Source organism: Mesoplodon densirostris, chromosome 1, assembly GCF_025265405.1.
Source record: "Mesoplodon densirostris isolate mMesDen1 chromosome 1, mMesDen1 primary haplotype, whole genome shotgun sequence".
NCBI lineage: Eukaryota > Metazoa > Chordata > Mammalia > Artiodactyla > Ziphiidae > Mesoplodon > Mesoplodon densirostris.
The window spans coordinates 5154972-5177626 of NC_082661.1; the positions used below are offsets into that span (position 1 = coordinate 5154972).

The window sequence follows — 22655 nt, forward strand, 5'->3', positions numbered from 1 at the left end:
TAGGATGGGATGATGGATTGTAAACCAAACGGGCTCGGACAAACACACAACTGTGCAAACTCGACAGCAAAACAATTAGAAGTTCTTCTCTACTGTTTAAATTGCATGTGACATTTTTTCTTTCTGTATAATCAGGACAAACTTTTCATATATGCTATCGCAAAACACACAAAAATGTCAGTAATGAGGTTCTCTTGGCAGGAGACACAGTGGGAGCTCAATGAAATGTTCACCCGTCCATTCCGTTCTTGATCCCTTCTTAGTTGCTCTGTGCCATCCGGTGCTCAAGAGCAGAACTGGGTCTCCAAAGGGATCTTGTAGAAAGAAGGTGGCCCCGCCAGCTCTCAAGGAAGCCTGCCTGTGTGTGACAGTCCTGCCCTAGCATGACACCTTGGAAGTGAGCAAGAGATGAAAAGTACAAGCACGCAGCTGGCAAGGAATGCATCACACTGCTTCCGGGACTTGCTGAAAAGGACTGAACACTCACCTGGAGGTTTTACAATTTGATGGAAACCTCATCCAAAGTGGTACCCAAAGCGAGACATTTTTCCTCAAAAATTCACAAGACTCTACACGTCTTAGTGGCACCATGATTGTAAAAGTCTTGGATGGTCTCCATTTCAAAGAGAATTTTGATTTTTAAAAATCCTCTCAGGTGTGATGAAACAAACCCAGGGCCCTGGGTGGCTTCTTAAAGCCCCTCCCCCCCCCCCCCCCCCCCCGGCTGCTGAGCCAGACTCACCCATCGGAGCCCGGCCTGGAAGGGGTGCTGTCTGATGACAGGGACGAGACAGAGGCCACAGACAGAGGCCGGGATGAGGAAGGCATTGTGAAGGATCGGACCATGGACCGGGGACGGCTGCCTCTCCTGTCGTCCAGACTTGAGGGCTGGGTTGGGCAGAGGGGAGAGAAACAGAGAGACAGAGACTTGTTTGATGCTGTGGCGAAAGGCGCCCAGCCTGGCACGGGCGGACACCTTGGACCAGGTGGTCTTAGCAGCCTGGAATCTAGATCAAAACTGTCCACACTTTCATGAACAGTGCATGTGCTTGTTCAAAGTTGAAGACAAAAATGATGATTATTTGGAGGCTTTTTGAAATCTGATTTGATACTGTGAAAAATACCAGGAAGAACTTTGTTTTTTTTTTTTTAATTTAAAAAGCAGTTTTCTCTACCAAGACCACAAGGCATCAACTTGTTCCAGAGTCATAGTACAATGTACTGATCAAAAAATTTAACTTGTAGAAAAATATCTAGAATGTGAAAGAATTTTACAAGATCTTTAGATAACTTTGTATCTCTGCATGGTGACAAACCAAGAAGATCACTAAACTATATGGATGCATAATGACTGAACTTCTCTAGACTAAAATAAGATGCACCTGCTGCTTAATTAAAGGTGGATTTCCTCCCCTGCCAGTGACTGGTACAATGGATTAGATGGATCCATGGCTGGCCTTGCTAAAACTCCTCCTTCTCACCAGAAAGTGGACCAGTGATGCATTCTAGAGAAGAACGGTCTCTGGATAGAGTTTTCCATCATCTCTTTGTCATGTCATACTATTGTATATTAACAAAGTAAGTGTCACTGAAATACAGCACATGTCAACACCTAATTAGCTACAAAATGCTAGTGTATCTGCACCCCGAGCCAGATGTTGGCACATCTGGGATGGCAGCTGCAGCAGAAGCTCCTTTCTTTAACCTGAGGATGTGGAAACCAAATTCCTGTAGGGCATTCTCTCTCTGTGTGGCTTCAACCTCCCTAAAGCCCATCCCCACTCCACCAAAGCTGGTGTTTCATTCAGCCCATCACCTCTAGAAGACCTGCCTGGGACCACGGTGATTACAGATTGTACAACACCATTGAAAAGACGGTCTGTTTCTTAAATATTTGTTTTGCCCATGAAATACTATTTGAGCTGTACACTATCTCTTCAATAGTAAAAGGTTCAGCAGACTTGTGGTTGCCAAGGGGAAAAGGAGGGATGGATTGTGAGTTTGCGATTAGCAGATGCAATCTATTACATACGGAATGGATAAACAACACGGTCCTACTGTATAGCACAGGGAACTATATTCAATATCCTGTGATAAACTATAATGGAAAAGAATATGAAAAAGAATGTATTTATATATATATATGTGTGACTGAATCATCTCGCTGTACAGCAGAAATTAAGACAACGTTGTAAGTCAACTATACTTCAATAAAATAAAATTTTAAAATAGTAAAAGGTTCAAACTTGCTAAAGAACAGTGTAAAGCAGAAGCTGGAAACTGTTTTCTGCAAAGGGTCAGATAATAAGTATTTCAGGCTTGCGGGCCATAAGGTCTCTGTCCCAAGCACGAAAAGAGTCATAAACAGTACAGAAATAAGTCAGCACAGCTGTGTTCCAATAAAACTTTATTTACAAGAACAGGTGTCAGGCCATAGTTTACTGATCACTGGCTTAATATGCAGCTGAAATCTGCCAGCACAGAGGGTCTGGTCCGTCTTGGGTTTAGCACCAATGATGGTGCCATGGCCCATCTCCAGGGAGACAGCCATTGTCATTAATTGGCTTTTATAAGGAAAATTTAAAAGGAAGTGGTTACTTGCAGATTAATCCAAATTGTAAAAATGTTTCTAGAAACTCAGTCTACAATATCCTCTTCTCAGGCATTTCTGTGACAAACTGAGAGAGTGGCATGGACATATATGCACTACCAAACGTAAAACAGATGGCTAGTGGGAAGCAGCCGCATAGCACAGGGAGATCAGCTCGGTGCTTTGTGACCACCTAGAGGGGTGGGAGGGAGGGAGATGCAAGAGGGAGGAGATATGGGGATATATGTATATGTATAGCTGATTCACTTTGTTATAAAGCAGAAACTAATACACCATTGTAAAGCAATTATACTCTGATAAAGATGTTAAAAAAAAGGTTATATTCCATTTACAGTTATTATAAAATACTGGCTATATTCCCTGTGTTGTACAATATATCTTTGTAGCTTATTTTATACCTAATAGTTTGTACCTCTTAATCCCCTACCCCTATAGTGTCCCTCCCCTCTCCCTCTCCCCACTGGTAACCACTAGTTTGTTCTCTATATCTGTTAAGTCTGCTTCTTTTCTGTTATATTCATTAGTTTGTTGTATTTTTTAGATTTCACATATACGTGATATCATACAGCGTTTATCTTTCTCTGACTTATTTCACTGAGCATAATACCCTCCAAGTCCATCCATTTTGCTGCAAATTGGCAACACTTTATTCTTTTTTTATGTCTGAGTGGTATTCATATATATCTCATATCTCCTGAGGTTGCTTCCACATCTTGGCAATTGTAAATAATGTTGCTATGAACACTGGGGTATATGTATCTTTTTGAATTACTGTTTTTGGTTTTTCCAGATATATATCCATGAGTGGGATTGCTGGGTCATAGGGTAGTTCTACTTTTAGTTTTTTGAGAAACCTCCATACTGTTTTCCACACTGGCTGCACGAATTTACATTCCCATAAACAGTGCACAAGGCTTCCCTTTCCTCCACATCCTCACCAACATTTGTCATTTGTGTTCGTTGTGATGACAGCCGTTCTGACAGATGTGAGGTGGTATCTCAGTGTGGTTTTGATTTGCATTTCCCTGATGATTCGTGATGTTGAGCATCTTTTTATGTGCCTATTGGACGTCTGCATGTCCTCTTTGGAAAAATGTCTACTGAGGTCCTCTGGCCATTTTTTAACCATGTGGTTTGTTTTCATGATGTTGAGTCGCATAGGCTGTTTATATATGTTGGATATTAACCCCTTAGCAGTCCTATGATTTGCAGATACTTTCTCCCATTCAGTAGTTTCCCTTTCTTCAACACATTCAGACGGCAATCCAAGGCCAGAAGTGTTCCTCTCATCCAGCCTCTCGGCTGAGCCCTGGGAGCCTGTTCTGGGCCCCTCTGTTCCTGACCCTCCCAAGGAAGAGTCCTGCCTGCTACTCTAGGTGCATCCTGACCACCCCATCTGCTACCCCTGGTACCACCGTGCTCAGCTCGGCTACTGCTCCTGTCTCTGGCATCTCTGTGGGACTCTGACCCTCTTGATGCTTTGAGTGAGACCTGTTCACGGCCGCTGCCTTTCAAAACCCAGGCTCTCCCCTGACAGTTCTCCCACAGCAGCAGCTTCTGAGGACGGCTCAGAGGTGGGGATCAGCGTTCCAGAAGCTGGGGACTGTCTTTCTGAGCAGCCACCTGCTCATACCACCTCCTGACCCGCGAGGGGCTGCCTTCCCACTTCTCCCCGGCAACTGCCTCAGCTTGACTTCAACCCCGTCCTCTCTGGATCCAGGTGACGGGCAGAGGAGAAGATGGCCGTCAACCTCGTGCTCGGGTGATTTTTCTGGCTTGGCAGATGCTGCCTCTGTTGTCCATCATCTTCTGGGTACGTGGAGACGCAGCCTTCCAGGAAATGCAGCTCTGCTTACGGTGGAGAAGAAACACGACCCATCTGACATCTGGGTGCTGTGAGCCCCCATTCCTAAGAGCGCCTAGCATGACGGTTTCCATTTCTCTGATGAAATGATCTTCATGGCAGCCAGGGCTGAGGGAGGGGGTGCACAGGAGGGAGGCGGCCAGGGACCAGGAGGCGCCAATGGCCACAGGATGACCTCATCCAGCTCGTGGGAAGGCCCAGGAAGCAGCCGTGAGCGTCCTACCCCCAACCACGGAGGGCTGGCGATTTGCCCAGAGAGGCGACCTTGAGTCTTGGTCGGGATGCACAAGCACGGATTGGGAAGAACACCGGAAGCGGGGCGGCAGGAGCCGGCTCTGGCAGAGGACGGACAGAAGCCAGTCTTGGTCCCGTATCAGCAGGGCAGCCACTCGGTGTGGCCCTGGGTCCCCCCGGGCCAGTCACCTCCCAATTCCTTCTTGACCAAGCAGAGCCTCTAGAAATTGAGGATCCAGGGCTTTTGTGTTTTCCTCTGAAGCAGTTGGTCTCTCCCAGCCCTGTTGGGGTAGCTCCAGCGCTAGGACACTTGGAGAGAGGGGACGTCCCTGTCCCTGCGGCGGGGCGGGCAGCGGGGGGGAGGTTAGAATTAGGCGGGAATGTTGGCTCTGGCATGGACAAGGTGACCTGGCATAAAACAGGGAACTGCTCTGGGTCTCAGCTTCCTCCTGAGCATGTAGGGAATAATCATGCCACCTTGAGAGGCCGGCGAGGATGAGCTGAAATGACGCAGGTGACGCGCGCAGGGCGGGCCACGCTCTGAACCGCAGCCTCCGTTGCCCTTGCAGTTGTTACCACGGCCTGAAGCACAGACTCACTCCAGCCCTCTCCCCAGGAGCTGGGGACCAGTGCTGAACGTGGCTGGTGCTCGTGGCCTCTTCTCTGGGGACCCCGGGTCTGCACTCCTCACTATCTAAGTATACGGAGGAGGCCAGGCTCCTGTGCCTTCATCCGGGGAGCGGTGGCACCTTAGAGCCCAGGACTGTCTGAATGAAGGCCAAAGCTGAGCGGGCTGGGGGTGTCCCGTGGAGCCACTGGTGGATTAGGAGTCAGAAGGTGTCCAAGTCTTCCCTTTCTATGGCTTAGGCTGACCCAGAAAAATGGACAAAATGGTTTATGTCCTTTCTATGGGGTTTTTATTTTTATTTTATTTTTTTTTAATTTTATTTTATTTTTTGGCTGCACTGGGTCTTCGTTGCCGTGTGCAGGCTTTCTCTAGTTGTGGCGAGCGGGGGCTGCTCTTCGTTGCAGTGCATGGGCTTCTCATTGCGGTGCCTTCTCTCGTCACGGAGCACGGGCTCTAGGCGCCCAGGCTTCAGTAGTTGTGGCATGCGGACTCATCAGTTGTGGTTCACGGGCTCTAGAGAGCAGGCTCAGTAGCTGTGGAGCACGGGCTTAGCTGCTCTGCGGCATGTGGGATCTTCCCAGACCAGGGCTCGAACCCGTGCCCCCCACGTGGGCAGGTGGATTCCCAACCACTGCGCCACCAGGGAAGCCCTGGGGTTTTTACTTTTAAATCCATCTTTTTAAAAACAGGATGATACTGTATTGCTTTTGAAAGGACTCTGAGGAGCTTGAAAGTTCTCAAAGTCGGTACGACGGGAAAGCCTCATTCCAGACAGCATTTTATCACCACATTTTTCAGAGAACGACAGGGTACCTGCCTGACCTTTTGTCTGCTCAAGGGAGGCTGGCTGCAGAGCCTGCCTTCAGGGTCCCAGGATGGAGGTGGACTCAGGGAGGCAGCTTCAGAGGACAAAGCATCCACGGATGTAAAATACATCCTTAGTTCTGTTCCCAACTTCATTCCCAATAAGCCTGGTCAACCCCTGGCTGGTGGGGGGTGGAGATGCCTTGGCTGCCCCGGCCTCGGGGTGGGACCTTGGTGGAGAAGACGCCGTCTCAGGCTGTGGTGCAAATGGCTCATCACCGGCCGAGGACGTCCCACTGCCTACACAAGCGCCCTGCCCACCTTCCCTGCTCCCCCGTGTGCAAGCACAAGCCGCAGAGAGATCATGAATCACAGCAGAGAAAGGGATATGAAGGATGTCTGGTGAGCCAGACAGATTTCTGTCATCCTGAAATATACATGAAATGATTGATCAAAGAGGAAGCTTTTCACTTAGTAAGAAAACTTGGGAGATTTCACAAGTGTTTATTTCTCAGAAAGAATGAAAAGTGGCATCAGACTTTGAAAGAGGTGCACCGTGATGTACTTTGAAACTCTTCTGGCCACTTGACGCTGATTGTAATGAGTCACAAGCTCCAGAGTGATCAGGCACAGCTCCAGGATTCTGACTTGCAATGAAGGCTCCTCCAGTGTGGTCCTGATTTCTAAGCCTGCTCACCTGCAGCAGTTCCTGCTGGGCTGACGGCCCCAGATTCCTGCCTGCTGAGTCTTCAGACCATAGCCCGGCAGTTGTGTTACTCTTGGCTTGGTCAGGCTCATGCTCTGCTGTGGTCAAGGCCAAAGACACCTCATTTGATGAGCGCTAGGTCCCGGGCTTGGAGGCTCTGGGGCCCAGGCATGGCTGGCAGGGCTGGGGAGGGTGGGAGAGCATAGAGCATAACCCCTCTCAGGGGTGGTCTGGCCCTCTTACATGTCTCCAACCACAAGGGCAAGAGAAGAAGAAGAGCTCTGCCACTTCCTAGTGTAAGCTCGGGCTAGTGAGCCTTCCCATGCTCCTGCTGCCCCATCTATAAAGTGGGGATGTCCAGTGTCTCCTTCCTCGTGTTGCAGGAACCTAAGAAGTCCATCATTGTTAAAAACCTCGGAAAGGTCCCCGGCACATGGTAAGCACTAAATTAGTGTTTGCTAAGTGAGATAAAGGGGTGAGCAAAAAGAAGGCAGCTCAACAGGGAACAGCAGAGAAGTTCAGAGAACGGCAGAAAGATGGAGCTGGGTCAGAAGAAAAACCAAAATGGCGCACCTGGTTGGACACCTGATTCTTTAGGAGGTAGAGTGTCTTGCGTTAGGAGAGGTGGAGTAACTCCTGCAGCCTGCCTTCCCTTTGCGGGATAACAGAAGACCTGCTCGCATACGCCAGCGGGCATGGGATTCCAGGAGACCAGAAGAGGTCTCGCTGCCTCTTTTTGCGACACTGATGCTCACCCCTGAACAACGGAGAGAGGGGGCCTCAAGCCATCTGCTAGGCCAGACGTTTCCTGAGTCCACAAGCAGTCAAGGCTAGGACTCACCAAGGCTCCCAGAGACCCTGAGTAAGGGTGGAAGTGATGCTTTCAACTGCACCACAGGGGTGCTGTGATGTGAGGTGTCTGGTCCTGCCCCCACAGATGCTAAGGCATGGCTCATGAAGACTGCCTCAAGCCCACCACCATAAGGCTTAAGCTGTCAGGTATTTTGCATCCATAAAAATGCCTAGCCACTTTTTTATCATGCTCCTGATCTTGGCCCTGGCTAGGAGACCTTCCACCAACTCTTAGCAAAAGCCCAGGTCTGGGGCTTCCCTGGTGGCGCAGTGGTTGAGAGTCTGCCTGCCGATGCAGGGGATGCGGGTTCATGCCCCGGTCCAGGAAGATCCCACATGCCGCGGAGTGGCTGGGCCCGTGAGCCATGGCCGCTGAGCCTGCGTGTCCAGAGCCTGTGCTCCGCAATGAGAGAGGCCACAACAGTGAGAGGCCCGCATACCGCAAAAAAAAAAAAAAAAAAAAAAAGCCCAGGTCTGATGTCCCTGTGCTATGCGGCTGCTTCCCACTAGCTATCTGTTTTACATTTGGTAGTGTATATATGTCCATCCCACTCCCACTTCATCCCAGCTTAAAGTAATTATGCTCCAATAATGATGTTAAAAAAAAAAAAAAAAGCTCAGGTCTGTCCTTCATCCTGGAACATCCTGGCATTCCAGGCTCTGGGGGGCTGGTCACCTTCCCAGCTCCTCCTTACAATTTGTCTCCTGCCCAAGGCATGGCTGTGTCTGCACCGGTCCCTGGTCTGCCATTCAAATCCCTGCCTTCAGCCTTTGCTAAGTGAGTCCTCCCTCCAGCCAGTGTCCTGCCCGTCTCCTGAAACTTACCCTTGGCCTAGATCAGTGACCCCTTCCTCTAATAGGTAACAGCTTCAGACCTCAGCAGTCCACTCCTCCCCTCAATGACTCTGACCTTGGCCTGGGCACAGGCTCTACCTCGGCTTTGGGACATCATGAGTGCTGTTTCCCTGTGTGTTATTTAATGTCTTCGTGCGTGTTGTGTTAATGGGGTGTGGTCTCTGGGAACCAGCCTGAGTCGCACGGATCTATGAGATCTTTCTGCTCATGGGTCTATGAGATCTTTCTGTTGCTCCACAACACTACGGGTAGCTTGTGTTCACAGCCATAAGCGGGGTATTTGGTGATCAAGCAAATTCATGAACGTTTACACACCCTGACATTTCCAGTTACCGAAAGGTGGTGGCTAGTTTGGTGGCACATGAAAGGATGAAGGGCCGGAGGTTCCTTATCTCACTTCCTAAGCAGGCATCACGTACACAACTCAAGTACTCGGCCCTGTGAGCCTGACACAGAGACACGCTCCCTCCCCTCTGCCGCGCCAGCAACTTACCATGGTCCGGACTCCGTACTGCTTCTCCACTTTTTCCTTTAACTGTTTGAAACAGGCTTCCATTCTCTCATGAAATGGCCTTAGTGCTTCTGTGACTTTGTCTCCATGAATCCTGATCCCTTCGGCCAAAAATGGAATCTGAAAAACATACAGGTTGACGTTCCTTATTTCCTGCTTAGTGGTCTAGGGAGAGAAACGCACACCAGGCAGAAAGTGGCAACGTGCAAAATGCATCTGCTTTGGTTTCCCAGTCAAACCAGCTGATTAAATTCATCATCAGGCAGGTGACTCCCCCAGACCACAATGTGTAAATGACAAGCATTTGTGTTTTAAGTCGGACACGTCTAGTGCGGTATGCAGCACACGGCTGCTCCGTTACTTTGCCTGACTCACGTTTGACCATCAACCCCAGAATAGACTTCTCCGTGCTTTCCACTTGGATTTGGGAAGGGCTGCGTGTTGGATTTGTTTAGCTACGACTTGATCTGTTAGCAAAGGGCCAAGTCACAGTATAAAGATTTTTTTCGCTAAGAATATTGCCTCGACAGGCCATTGAGAACCCTATTCCACGATGTAAAAACCTAATAATACGTGATCTATAGTCCTGAAGGATGTTCTTATTTGGAAAGAAAACCAGATTTATTCTTCCTTAAAACGAAAAAGAATCATGTCTCTGCCAACACTGCTGTCAAAAATATCCATGCCAAGACTCCACATCGGAGCGTGGAGATATAGCTGACCTTTAAAAGCGTCGTAGAGACATTTTTATTCCCCAGCCCCAGAGACCCTCCGGAGTCACAGCTGTTGGGGGTGGGTGTGAGAAAGCCTCCTTTCTTCCCCTGGCTTCTGCTTCCCCTGAGGCTCAGACTGGGAGGTAGATGCTCTTCAATGCAATCAGGCTAAGAGGCTTCCTCTTAATAATTTACAATTAAATCAAAATACTGATTAAAAACAGATTTTCTTAATATGACAGAACACCAATCTAAATGAGCACATTTATTAGTAAGAAGGATAATAAGCACACAATTGAATTTCATGTGAACAAATTCAAGAAATCTTATCAAGATGAATCAATGCATAAAATGTATGTGGTTGCCATTTATAGCACGCAGCTGGTGCCTCTTGTGGTGCTCCAGGGAAGGACGGAATAAGTGAGCGCTCCCCTGTGTTTACACCACCCAGCCTGCTCTCGAGCTGCCCTGGCACAAAGTGTGTTTGGCTGACAGTTGGGCTTATACCCCAGGTACACGCCAGGCATCCCTTTCCGAACAGCTATCACCCACAGGACAGCGTGCAGCTAAGGTTTCAAACTAGACGGGACGTTTTACTATTCCATACGAATTACTCTTGCAGATGGCAGCCTCCAGGGGCTAGATGCAGTTTGTTCAGGTTCAACAGAAGAAAACGCTCGCAGAAATCCTTTTGCTTCCTGGGGGTTGGCAAAGGCAGGCTGCAGACAGCTTTTGGTGGTATGGTAAACGGGTCGTGGCTATCTGGGCGTGAAGACAAACGTCAGGGTGCTGTCTTAAGGTTAAAGCACAGCCACTCTAGATCCTGAAAGCATCTTGTAAAATGGCCCTCTCTCAAATGTATAAAAGTGTGGTCCAGTCATTTCTGCATTTTTTTGTTGTTGGTTTGATAAAACTCTTAATTGGCCAGATTCTTGACATCAAAGAAGCTACTTGCTGGACTAAAGTTAAGACCCTTCGGTTCAGGTCTTGGGACTGAATGAACGGTGATCTGGCAGGTGAAATTCATGGGGTATGAAATGTATCCCCTCAACAGGTCCCTGACATTGGTCAGATATAAGCTTCTAAGAGAAGGGTGGGATCTGGCCCTTGTTCTATGTCTGCTCGGGGCTGAACTTAAGCTATGAATAAAAAGATGCTCTGTGCAAACACTCCAACATATGAGGTGCTTAGTACACAAGCAGAAGCCATGGACTGAGGCCTGGAATGGTCTTTGGATTCCAACCAAGCTGAGCGTCAAAATCTCTCAGGCAGATTCCTGAATGCCACCCCCAGAGCCCTGGTTTGGTCTAGAGTGGATCCCAGGAGTCTGCACATCTAAAGAGTTTCCCAGAGCCCAGAGAAGGGGGAGGACTTCCCCAAAGTCACACCTCGAGTTGTTCAAAGACAGCATGCAGCCTACTCTCAAAAGACACCCTTCTAAATGGCGGTGCTGTATTTGAAGTCTGCTCCTGTGTGTCTCCTATGTGGGTTCGTGACCTGCCGGCAGCAAAGAACACTTGGAAGCACTGCTAAGTGTTCCAGGAGCACCACCACTGGCGACGTCGGTACGACTGTCATCGGCTGGGGATGATGAATGGGTTTGGTCTTTCATCTCTGTGCATTTCAAAAGAGAAATATGGGGCTTCCCTGGTGGCGCAGTGGTTAAGAATCCACCTGCCGATGCAGGGGACACGGGTTCGAGCCCTGGTCCAGGAAGATCCCACATGCCGCGAAGCAACTGAGCCCGTGTGCCACAACTACTGAGCCCGCGTGCCACAACTACTGGAGCCCGTGTTCTGCAATTACTGAAGCCCGTATGCCTAGAGCCCGTGCTCCGCAACAAGAGAAGCCACCGCAATGAGAAGCCCGTGCACCGCAACTAAGAGTAGCCCCCGCTCGCCGCAACTAGAGAAAGCCCGCGTGCAGCAACAAAGACCCAACATAGCTAAAAATAATAAATAAAATAAATTTTAAAAAAAAGAAATAATGCACGCACCACAGTGGTTTCATATGAGTCTACATGGATTCATCTTTGGACACACAGCAGGGCTGCCCAACAAGACAGCTGCGTGTGGGGAAAGATGGAGCTTTGAGGAAGGGGCTGGCGCTCACTGCTGACCTGGTGTCAGCCGCAAACCTAGAAGAGGCCCCAGGCAGCCTGCACCCGACCCCAGCTCCTGCCTGCGAGGGGATCAGCACCCTCTGTTTCAGCAACGGCAACAGCAGAGCCAGGAGCTGCCTGGGCCTTAATAACCAGCCTTCACAAATGATTTTAGGCATCAGTAATGGAAACCCTGCCAAGGAACCCTTCGGATTCCCAGGAGGAAAACCTCACTTTGCCCTGATGGAGTTTTCAGGAAAAAAAACAAACCAAACCAAACCAATTAACACAAAACCAGAAGAAAGCATTCCAATAACCCCAAACTTCTTATTTTTAATGACCGTATGACTCAATTACTGATATTAAAAGATGGGTCTTCAAAACATTTGCAAATGAAAGCAAGATCACAGGTAATGGTTTTTTTTTTTTTTTTGCGGTACATGGGCCTCTCACTGTTGTGGCCTCTCCCGCTGCGGAGCACAGGCTCCGGACGCACAGGCTCAGCGGCCATGGCTCACGGGCCCAGCCGCTCTGCGGCATGTGGGATCTTCCTGGACCAGGGCACGAACCTGTGTCCCCTGCATCGGCAGGCGGACTCTCAACCACTGCGCCACCAGGAAAGCCCACAGGTAATGTTTTGAATATGTATTTTTCATCACTCTTTGATTTAATGAAGTGGCTAGAAAACAGATTTTTTTTTTCCCGACTTTCCTGTGAGCTACTTTAAAATTCATCCTTTAATATACTTATTAGGGGTGATGACATAGTGCTGACATCAAGTTCTCTCTGGGGAGCAAATTATTTTCTTCTGTAGGGCTTGAAACTCTTAAAATCCAATTTTTCTGTAAAAGCTTACAGTAAAAAAAAAAAATCAATAGAACTTTTGCAGACCAAACTAGTTTTTGTGTAGCAATGGTTTTATATAGCTTTCAGTGGAGTTTTGAATTTTGTACACTTTGGTTTTTACAACATCTAAAATGGAATCATTCAGACCTTTAAATTCTCTCCCTCTTTTTTAGTAACAGAGGGAGACTGCCTACCTGAGGCTTACATCTTGTGCAAAGAAACCATCATGGCCAAAAAGTTCCCTTAAATTCAGCTCCCAGGGTGTCTTATCCCAGAAGAATTCCAAGGCAAATTGATATCAAATGCCTACGGATTTGTGGCAAAGTCACACCCATTAGGATGGCAGCTATAAAACAAACAAACAAAAAGAAAACCAAAAACTAACAAATGTTGATGAGGATGAGGCGAAATTGGAACCATCCTGCATGATTATTGGTGGGAATGGAAAATACTGCTGCTGCTGTGGAAAACAATACAGTGCTTCCTCAAAAAATTAAAAATAGACTTATATGATCCAACAATCCACTTCTGGGTATATACCCAAAAGAAGTGAAAGCAGGAAGCAGAACAGATATTTGTAACCCACGTTCATTATAACATCATTTACAATAGCAAAAGTGGACGCAACCCAAGTGTCCGTCAGCGAATGAACAGATAAGTAAAAAGTGGTCTATACAGACAGTGGAATACTTTTCAGCCTTAAAAAGGAATGAAATTCTGACACGTTCCAACACAGATGAACCTGAAAAACATTACGTCAAGTGGAATAAGTCCATCACAAAAGGACAATGTATTATTCCACTTACATGAGGTCCCCGGAATAATCAAATGCATAGAGACAGAAAGTAGGATGGTGGTTTCCAGGGGTGGGAGAGTGGAGAGGTATTGTTTACTGGGTACACGGTGGCTTTGCAGGATGAAAAGGTTCTGGAGATGGATGGTGGTGATGGCTGCACCACGACGGGGACATACTTAACGCCACTGGACTGTGCACGGACAAATGACTAAGGTGGTAAATTTTATGTTACATAAATTTTATCACAGCAATATCCATATATATTTTATAGATATAAAATAAATACTTGTAATTAGGCTTGAAACCAAAACTCAGCCCCGCTCCACCCTAACAGGTCAGACAGCCCATGTGCTGATGACGAAGCCAGGACGGTGAGGCTCCAAGGGAGGCTGGTGAGGCTCCAGGGAGGCTGGGAGCAAAGCGGCCATGGAGCACTGGTCACAGCCTGGGACCCCTGGGCTAGGGCGGGATGCTGCCCAGGCACAGGGAGACCCTGGCCTCTGCCTTCCTCAGCCCTCTTCCCGCGGCCTGGCGTGTGGGGTGTAGGTAAGCAGCACTCTCTTTGCCTCCCACGTGAGAAAAGGAAGCTTAAAGAAGCAAGTTGTCCAAAGTCCAGAGCAAGTAGGCAGAGCTCCCACGGGAATTGGGTCTGGACGTCCCCTCCACCTCCAGGCTCATGAAAGCTCCAGAAGCCCAGACACAAGAAAAGGGAACTTCCAATGGAGCCCAGGACACCCTCCAGAGCTGCCCAGCCTTTCCAGACCATGTCCCGCTAAGGAAAGACTCAGAAGGCCTCAGGAGCACAAGCAGAAAAGCCAAAGGATATGCAGAATTACAGCTGGGGAAACAGAAATGAGGACCCCTTTCCCCAACCCTGACCACCGGCAGGGGGAACAGGAAGGTGGGTGCTCGGCGGTTCCCCATCCCCACCTCTCGTGCCGATGGCATCGGCTCGAGTGCCCTCCCAGGACAGGCTGGAGCCACGGTCTCTAGGGCATCACCGTTTCCTGACCTTGCCCGTGATGTTCCGTTCTGTTGATACCAGACAAAGATTTTCCAGCAGGCACTGCACTGACCGAGGGGAGGAAACAGACCAGGCTCATTTGCAAGACAGAACTTTCTAGGTGTTCAAATGCATGACTACAACCAGGGGTCGAGTTAATCACGGCAGTGGTGAATGGGTTTATCCGGGACAAACATGGTCACAGGTGCTCTGGCTGATGTCCAGGGTCCTCCGTGGCGGCTGGCAGGTGTGCCAAGGTGGCCCTGGTGGATCTGGTCCCAGACTCCACTTTCCCCGCCTCGGGCCCTGCAGCTGCCGCTGGACATTTACCTGCCATGCAATCAGGTCTTTGAGCTTCTCAATCTTTTCGTGGGCCTCGGGGTGCTCCTGCAGGTACCGCTCTGTAAAGAAGGCCTGGTGGAGACAGGGAGAGCCACTTAGTACATCAGCACACGTTTTTGTACACCAGGCCTGGTGAGGGAGCTGTGTGTGAAACAGACGCACAGCCTGGCCATCACCCAGCTCATTCCCCCCAGGGCTGGACCCTACCCCAGCAAAACATCCAGTAAGCTCAGCACAACAAATGGACTTTGTTCACTCACTGTGGCGGCCCCGTCCATGGAGCCCAGCAAAGCCACACTGACCCGGGTCACTCACTTCGCTGGGAGGTAGCTCCCCAGATGCTCTCGTGCCCCTGACCCCCATCCTGGGTCTGCCCTACAGCTGAAGGCAGCTGGAACACAGTATCACCTCTCCGTCCAGGGCAGTTTCACCTCACAGCCCACTTTCAGGCAGAGCCCCTTCTGCTTCACTTTTCACTTTGTCTAGACCAGGGGGCAGCAAACCTTTTCTGTGAAGGGCCTCAACTCTGCCACTGTTGTATCAGGAAAACAGCCACAGACACCAAGTAAGAGAACGGCCGTGGCCACGTCCCAAACTTGATTTACAAAATCAGGCGGCGGCTGTAGCGCAGACCCCTTGTCTAGAGCACATCCCATGATCTTCAGCTTCTGCCTGATCTCACTGAGATATTTTCCAGGGAGACCAGCTGGCTGTCCCCACTGCACCAGCCTCCCATCCATTTTAAATATTCTAAGTCTTTTGTCTTTCACTGAAACTGTATCTTTTGGCCTTTAATGATCCCAGGCCTCTGGACAGTCACGAGGGTCACTCTCTAGAGCTCCATTAGCACAGCCCGGTGCGGGGTGAAGATGAGGGGACAATGCCCAGACCGGCCGGGCCTGGGGTGGGGCTTTGACCATCGGGAGGCTGCAGAGGCTGCCTCTGGGTGGCCTGGCCCGGGCTCGGTCACTGCGGAGCTCGCTCAGTGAGACCATGGTGCTTTCCAGGCTTGGAGACAGTCTGTCCCAGGACAGGGCTGGAAAGAGGAAGCTGGCGTGTCACTTGCCTTTTCGTAATTTGCAAAGCCTCCCATGACGGCTGGGTCCACGATGCCGTTCAGGAGCATGGAGAGGGGGTTGACGGGGAGGCTGGGGTCGTCCAGGTGCTGCTGCACCATGCTGTTTATCTTGTCGTTTGTCAGCTGCATGGTCTCGATGGCGTTCTCCAGGGGGCTGATCTCCACCTGTGGAAGGGGGAGGACGGGATGACATCGGGCCAGCCGCCGCGTCCCCGTCCTGCCAGGGCCTCTGCTGATGCCCCTGGCTCCTCGTCAGAGGACACACATTTCCGAGTGGGGCAGGCTTCCTACCCTCCATGCACTTCTCTTCCCAGTGGCTTCTTGGGGTGAGGCCCCTCATCACCCCGCCAAGAGAAGCCGGGCGTTTTAGGATCTTTATGTGTTTCCATAGACCTGTCCCCACATGCAAATTCCAAAGGCACAACGCGAGGTCACCTAGTGCTGGGGAATGTGTGTGCCCATGCATGTGTGTAGGCGTGTGTGTGTGCGCGCATGTGTGCATACGTACACGTATGGTCATCCCAGGAAAACACAGCCCTGAGTGGCGCTTGAGCACGGTCTACGTGCCTCACAAAGCAGGCCTTTTCACTATGGCCTTGTTCGTTGCTTGTTTTAAGGAATCTTGAGTAATCTCTCCCTGTCCCTGAGGCAGGAGGTCTGGGCTTGCTTGGTTAGGGAGGCGGGGGAGGGCCAGAGGGGTCCTGTCGTGGTCTCCGCAGGAGGCCACACGCCCTCCTAGGAAGGAAGAGCTCCCCCCGCCCAGTGGTCACCACTTCGGCTGGACCTCACAGGCCTCCCTTGCAAACCCGCCACTGGTCAGCAGGACCCTCAGAGCAGGAGGCAGGGCGAGCCAGCACGTGCCCACCTCGCCGCCGCTCCTGCACCTCTGCCCACACCGCTAGGGTCCTCCTTCCTCTGGGGGCCCCTGAAGGGCCCGGCGAGGCCCCGCCCCACGCTCCTCTCTGGCTCAGCCCCGCCCCGCGCTCCTCTGCGGCTCAGCCCGCAGGTGTCAGGAGGATTCGTCCGCGTTTAAAACAATGACACCGCCTTCCCACCAAGCCTGGCTCTAACAGACCCTAGGCTGGGCCCTGGAGCCACGTCCAAGGGTGACCACAACACATGATAATCTGATCCTTCCCTTCCTCGAGGGAAGTGGGACGGGTCCCCACCTGTGCCGGGGACCCTAGGGTGTCTTTAGCAAATGGCAAAGCAGAGCAGCCTGTTTTCTCCTTTTACAGCCCCTGGGGATTGTCTGAGAGGTAGAGAGAGGGGGGTTGGAGGTGCAGAGATGTTCAGAGAATGGTGAGATCCTAGAACGACACCCTCAGTCGTCACTGGCGAGCACCTGCCGGAGAGGTGACCTGATGGAGAGGAGGTAACACGCAAAGAGGTGGCCGACCGTGTGCTGGCCGCTGAGGGTGCCCCCTGGTTGCACGTGCACCCCAAACAACACGTACCCTAGGGCCTTTGTGTTCACCCCACACCTGGCTTTATCAGACCCTGGAATGCACCATCCCAGACACATGACTTCGCCAAATGGACTCTCCAGGGCAGAATTCCATCTTGACTGACGGCTAACTCCCTGTCGCTGATCCCGTTTGCCGCAAGAAAGAGCCGTGTCCTAGCTTTATCAAACCAAGCTGGTCAGCTGCTGCCCTCGCAGTATCCTGTGCTGGTCTGTTCCAGCGATGGCGGGGCCAGGGGTGTGGACAGCAGGATTATTACAGTCCTGCCATCCTGGGATTATTCAGCCTCCAGCTTTCTTCGTTCATTAAAAAGGGCAAGCATAGGGCTTCCCTGGTGGCGCAGCGGTTGGGAGTCCGCCTGCCGATGCAGGGGATGCGGGTTCGGGCCCCGGTCCGGGAAGATCCCACATGCCGTGGAGTGGCTGGGCCCGTGAGCCATGGCCGCTGGGCCTGTGCGTCCAGAGCCTGTGCTCCGCAGCGGGAGAGCCCGCAAAAGTGAGAGGCCCGCATACCAAAAAAAAAAAAAAAAAAAGGGCAAGCATAGCCCGTGGCAGAGCCACATCCTTACAGAAAATCAGGTCTCCGCCCTCGCCACGTCGAGCTGTTAAGCACCGTCCTCACGCATCCTCGCGCATCCGGGCTGGCTCACGGAATCCCCGATTACCAAGGGCTTATGGGAAGAGGCATTAGGAGGATAGGAGTGGTGCCTGTTTACGGAAGGGTCTCCTGTCCTGTGGTCTCCCGCATGTACATCACCAGCTCCAAATGGTGCCAACGAAGGCTTGCATTTCTGCCGTCTGCCACGTCTCCTGAGCCTTCCAGAGGTCAGGGCCTGCCTGGGTGCTAGCGGGGGACAGAGTGGGGTCTCCGGGGACACAGGAAGTAGAGGCACCCTCCGGGGTTGGGGGGGGCACAGAGCCCTAGGGCTTCAGAGCAGGAGGAGGGGGCGCTGGAGATGGGGATGGGATGCAGCTGACCACAGGCATATGCTCAGGGAGAGGTCAACTGAGCTTAGAGGTCAGGGAGAGGTCAGCCAGAGCTCAACTGGCGTGGACGAAGGTCAGGAGTGGAAACAAGGCTGGGGAGACAGGCGCCAGCCACGTCCTAGGGCAGAAGCAGGAGTTTCCAAGGGGCCTCGTGGTAAACTGAACAGTGGGCACCACCCCTCTGGTTAGGATCCTGCCAGGTGAACACCAAAGGCATCGAGACACATGACAGAGCATACATACTCCAACCAGACCTTGTTATACCGGCAATTGTCACGCTGCTGCTGCTATACATTCAGTAAGAACCTTCTGCCTAACTCTGGTTCCTGTGACGGGAACTGTCCGATCGCTCATCACCAAGGCAAAGTTTAGCTAATGAGATGCGGGTCATTGTTTCTTTAAAAAGTGTGGGTGAGGGGTATATTCTCAAGCTATTTTTACTTGAAAACGAGCAAGTACTATTAATCAAGTTGTTTGTCATGTAAATGGCAATAAAACCATCAGGAAGAAAGATCTTCCAAAGCGTATGTAAATTGGAATTTGTCAAACTTTTCATTTCGGTAACAGAAAGAACTGTCAAAACAGCACAGTGAAGACGAGATTTAAATATTTTGTAAGAAGAAATGAAATCTTAGCTCTGGTTCCTTTCTACGCTAGAGGAGGTTGTGATTACACGGCATTTCCACCGCAGTATTTGTGGACGGGGACAGTGATTCTGGGTTAAGCCTGATGTGGGGAGACTGAAGCATGCCTGCCGGCCACAGTGACCAGATGACACGCCCGGGGAAGAGGCCGTGCCAGACGGTAGAAGAGGGGGTGACGGGCAGTTCCTTACTCCTGTGGGGTGCGCTTACCATGAAAACAGATTTGACCTCAAACCACCTTAAAATGCCAGGCAATTTATACGCAGTTGTGTATATGGTCCTTTCGATCCACATATTCTGCAAAGGGAACACACACAGGACACTTGTTAGGAGAAGGATGCTGCAGGTAGATGACAGCTTCTGTCCTCACGGGGATTTGCAAGGGTCTGGGAGGCAAGGTCACCAGCCGCCCAGGGAACACCTCACAGGCCATGCTCTGCTGAATTGCCAGACTGCTACACAGGACACCGCGGCCCCCTGTTCCCTGGCCAACGGTGCCCATCTCCCTGGGATTTGGCCAAGAAAATACAATAGAAGGGGAGAATATATACGTCCACACGAGGGAGGTTCCCTCTGAGCAAACAGATTTTTGGAAAGGCTCCAATGAGCTTTATGTTAGCCTTACTTAGTGTTCAAAAGAAACTTGAAGATGCAAGTCCATTGAGGAAGACTGGGCTTCATAAAAGTGACCTCTCAACATTCTAATAACATCAGTCAGTATTTTAATGATGAATTTTTTTCTTTTTTTGGCGTAACGTATATATTTACATCAGAAAATGAAGAGATGGAAATAGAAGGCAGAAAAATCACTCAGTACCTAAAGATGGCAACCTAACCTTTTACTATCTGGGGTTCAAGGCTTCTTACTAAGCATTAACAAGTGTGTATATTCAATGAAAATGTATTCTTCCTAAAATGGTATAGTACATGTTGCGGGAAGTTGTTGAAAGCCAATAAATGTAACTCCACCCCACTTTAATGGTTGCACAGAACTCCGCTGCAGGGGTGAACCTTAACCTTTCATCCCACCTCCTACTGCGGGATGTCTAGCTGGTAGCAGCCTTTGCCTGGTACACCTCCCAGTAACAGAGGATCACTGAGCAGTCTGAGTCTGTCCATAGTGATCCAGATATAAAAAGATGGCGTAATGGATTGTCAACATTTCCAGAAAACCGGCTGGCATTTAGAAAGCATTTTCTCCAAACCTCAGATTCCAGGCTGCGAGAGGGGAAGGACCTGGCCGAGGCCCCAGGGACACAGCCAAGGCTCCTGCTGCCCCCAGGGGCTGCTGGTTCAGGCACCAGCCTGGAAACAGCAGGCTGCACTGCACCCCACTAACCCCAGCATCCCCGGTGGGGGGGACCTTCGGGTTCCACATTGACCCTGTCTCTGGATCCCTCCTCCTTGCTGGCTCTGGGTTTCAGGAGTTCATGCGTGGCCAGGTTTGGAAGCACCAAGCTGCTCTGAGCTCCTGGGCTGGCCTGGCAGGGCAGCTTTCCCAGCACCCAGGCCCTGGGAGCCAGGCTCCCTGCAGCAGGCCCCAGCCTGGCCTCCCCTTACCACCGAAACCCCTGCGCTCATCTGAAAGCCTGGGGCTTTGTCAAGCATGTGAAGGACTAAATCCCGTGGCTTCTGAAAGCCTCATCTGTGTGTGAGAACCTAGCGGGACCATTAGGGGATTTCTGGGCCATTTAGAAGCAGCCCAGCCTCTAAGGCTTTAGCGCAGCTCCGGAGTTCAGGAGCCGCCTCGAATGGCTGCGCAACTGTCGGCAATTTGCTCGACCTCCTTGTGTCTCTTCCCTCACAGGATAAGAACGTACGTCGCCGCGAGACGTGAGAGGCCTGCGGGAAATTCAAGAACCGCCCATACATCCTGCATCCAGGATGCTACAGAAATGACAGAGCTATTGCTGTGATGACCAGAACAGAGACGGCTCAGAAAGCCCAGCCCCGGTGTGGGTGTCTAGGTGGGGCCTTGCCTCTCTCACCACTGCAGATGGTGCCACAGTGACACGAGTCACCCAACAGGTTCAGGATGCCACACAAACCGAGAAATAGGGTTTTGGTTTTGAAAGAGCCAGGGATGAAACTGGGGACAGCCTTAGAATTTCCCGACTCCAAGATCCTAGTTGACACACAGGAAAGTGGGCTCGGGAAGGGAAGGGAGGGGCCTTTCAGGGGCTGTGCCTGGAGACCCAACACGCGTCACCCTGGGGATCGAAAGATTATAGGAAACAGGGCTTCGAAGGGAGGGTGGGTGGAAGGCAACTTTGCTGAAAGTGCTCTGAGCTTCCCTTTGGGTCAGCAGCATGGGGCTAGTTCAACTTTGACCCCCTGCACCCCCAGATACCTGCAGACAAGGTCCCCGCCAGGGGTCCTTGGGGCTAATGCCACCTTGAAATATGGGCCTATCTAGGGATTTCCAGAGGAGGTTTTTCAGGGCAGGAGGAGAGAGAAACGTTAACATTAAAAATAAATAAATAAATAAAACTATGCTTTCAACATACAGTTTTGAGGGCATTAGCCCCTTGTGGCCCCCTTTGCCTGGTAAAGCAATACAGCTATTCTTTTCTACTTCAAAAATAAAAATTAATTCATTAATTAAAAAATTAAAAAGCTATGCTTTCTTTCATGCCTTTCCAAAATGGAATCCATTAAAGCAGCTGTATGTATATTTTTTAAAAGGTTGCAAGAATCTGTGTTAACATTTCTATGACTCTAATGCAGTGTCTTCAACAAGGCACAGATGTTTTCAGCAGTGCGTGGAAACACTTGTGATTCACTGTCACAACCGGGGAGGCTCTAGCTGGCACCTAGTGGGTAGTGGTCCAGGATGCTGCTCAACATACAAGGAGGCCTGGTATTCAGCTGTGCCCGCGGGGACCCTGTTCCGGCGTATTGTGCCACGGTGAAGTTCAGGTGCAGGCACTGGATAGTGAGCCCAATCACCTCCTGACTGCTTGTCCCCTGCAGAGAGCCACGTAAGCACTCAGCACCTCCGAGCACCTGCTCCAGGACCCAGGGCACAGAGGAAGACTCAGATACACGCAGGAGGCAAGCAAGTGTGCTCCGAGCACGGAAGCACTCCAAAGCACTAGTTACCTTCTTACAGTATCACAACACCTTAGTGATACCATGTGTGAAATGGTCGTCATTTCCCTAAATTTGAATGGGTAATATGCTAGGATCTCTGCACATAACACACAAAGGCACTCAATCCTGCACTGCGGGAGCCTTCGAGAACGCACTTTTCCATGCGCAGTTTTGTTAGTCGTAACAAGAGTTTGCGGGTGGGTTTTTTTTTTACCGCAAATTCGTTGTCTGGGTTTTTCTCTCCCTTGCGGATCGGACGAGAATATTCAAATCGCTGGACCTCGTTTACTCTGTAAAAACTGTACAGAGACAGAGAAATCATTAGACATTTAACCAGAAAAGCAGCCGATTTGCTTTTAGACATGGGATCCGGTCCCCCTATAGGTCACTGCATCCCTTAAAACACCTCCAGCCTTGACCTGGAGCGACAGCTGGGCTTTCTTTCCCCACCAGCCTCAGAAGAGAGACGTTGGCAGGTGGAAAAATTACCTTGAATTTTTGCCTCTTCTCTGTCCCTGACAA

At 50.5% G+C, this 22655-nt stretch overlaps 1 protein-coding gene across 2 annotated transcripts in view; it reads right to left on the reverse strand.

Annotated features, from left to right (window-relative positions):
* DOCK1 (dedicator of cytokinesis 1) overlaps nucleotides 1-22655 on the reverse strand; it is a 535058-nt gene that overhangs the window by 15532 nt on the left and 496871 nt on the right. For both annotated transcript variants that reach the window (XM_060098409.1, XM_060098408.1), the window contains exons 43-48: nucleotides 22348-22432; nucleotides 19251-19337; nucleotides 15933-16109; nucleotides 14855-14938; nucleotides 9048-9185; nucleotides 743-888 (exon numbers count right to left, since the gene is read on the reverse strand). In XM_060098409.1, coding sequence (XP_059954392.1) covers nucleotides 743-888; nucleotides 9048-9185; nucleotides 14855-14938; nucleotides 15933-16109; nucleotides 19251-19337; nucleotides 22348-22432 — 717 coding nt within the window. The remainder of the gene's footprint in view (nucleotides 1-742; nucleotides 889-9047; nucleotides 9186-14854; nucleotides 14939-15932; nucleotides 16110-19250; nucleotides 19338-22347; nucleotides 22433-22655) is intronic.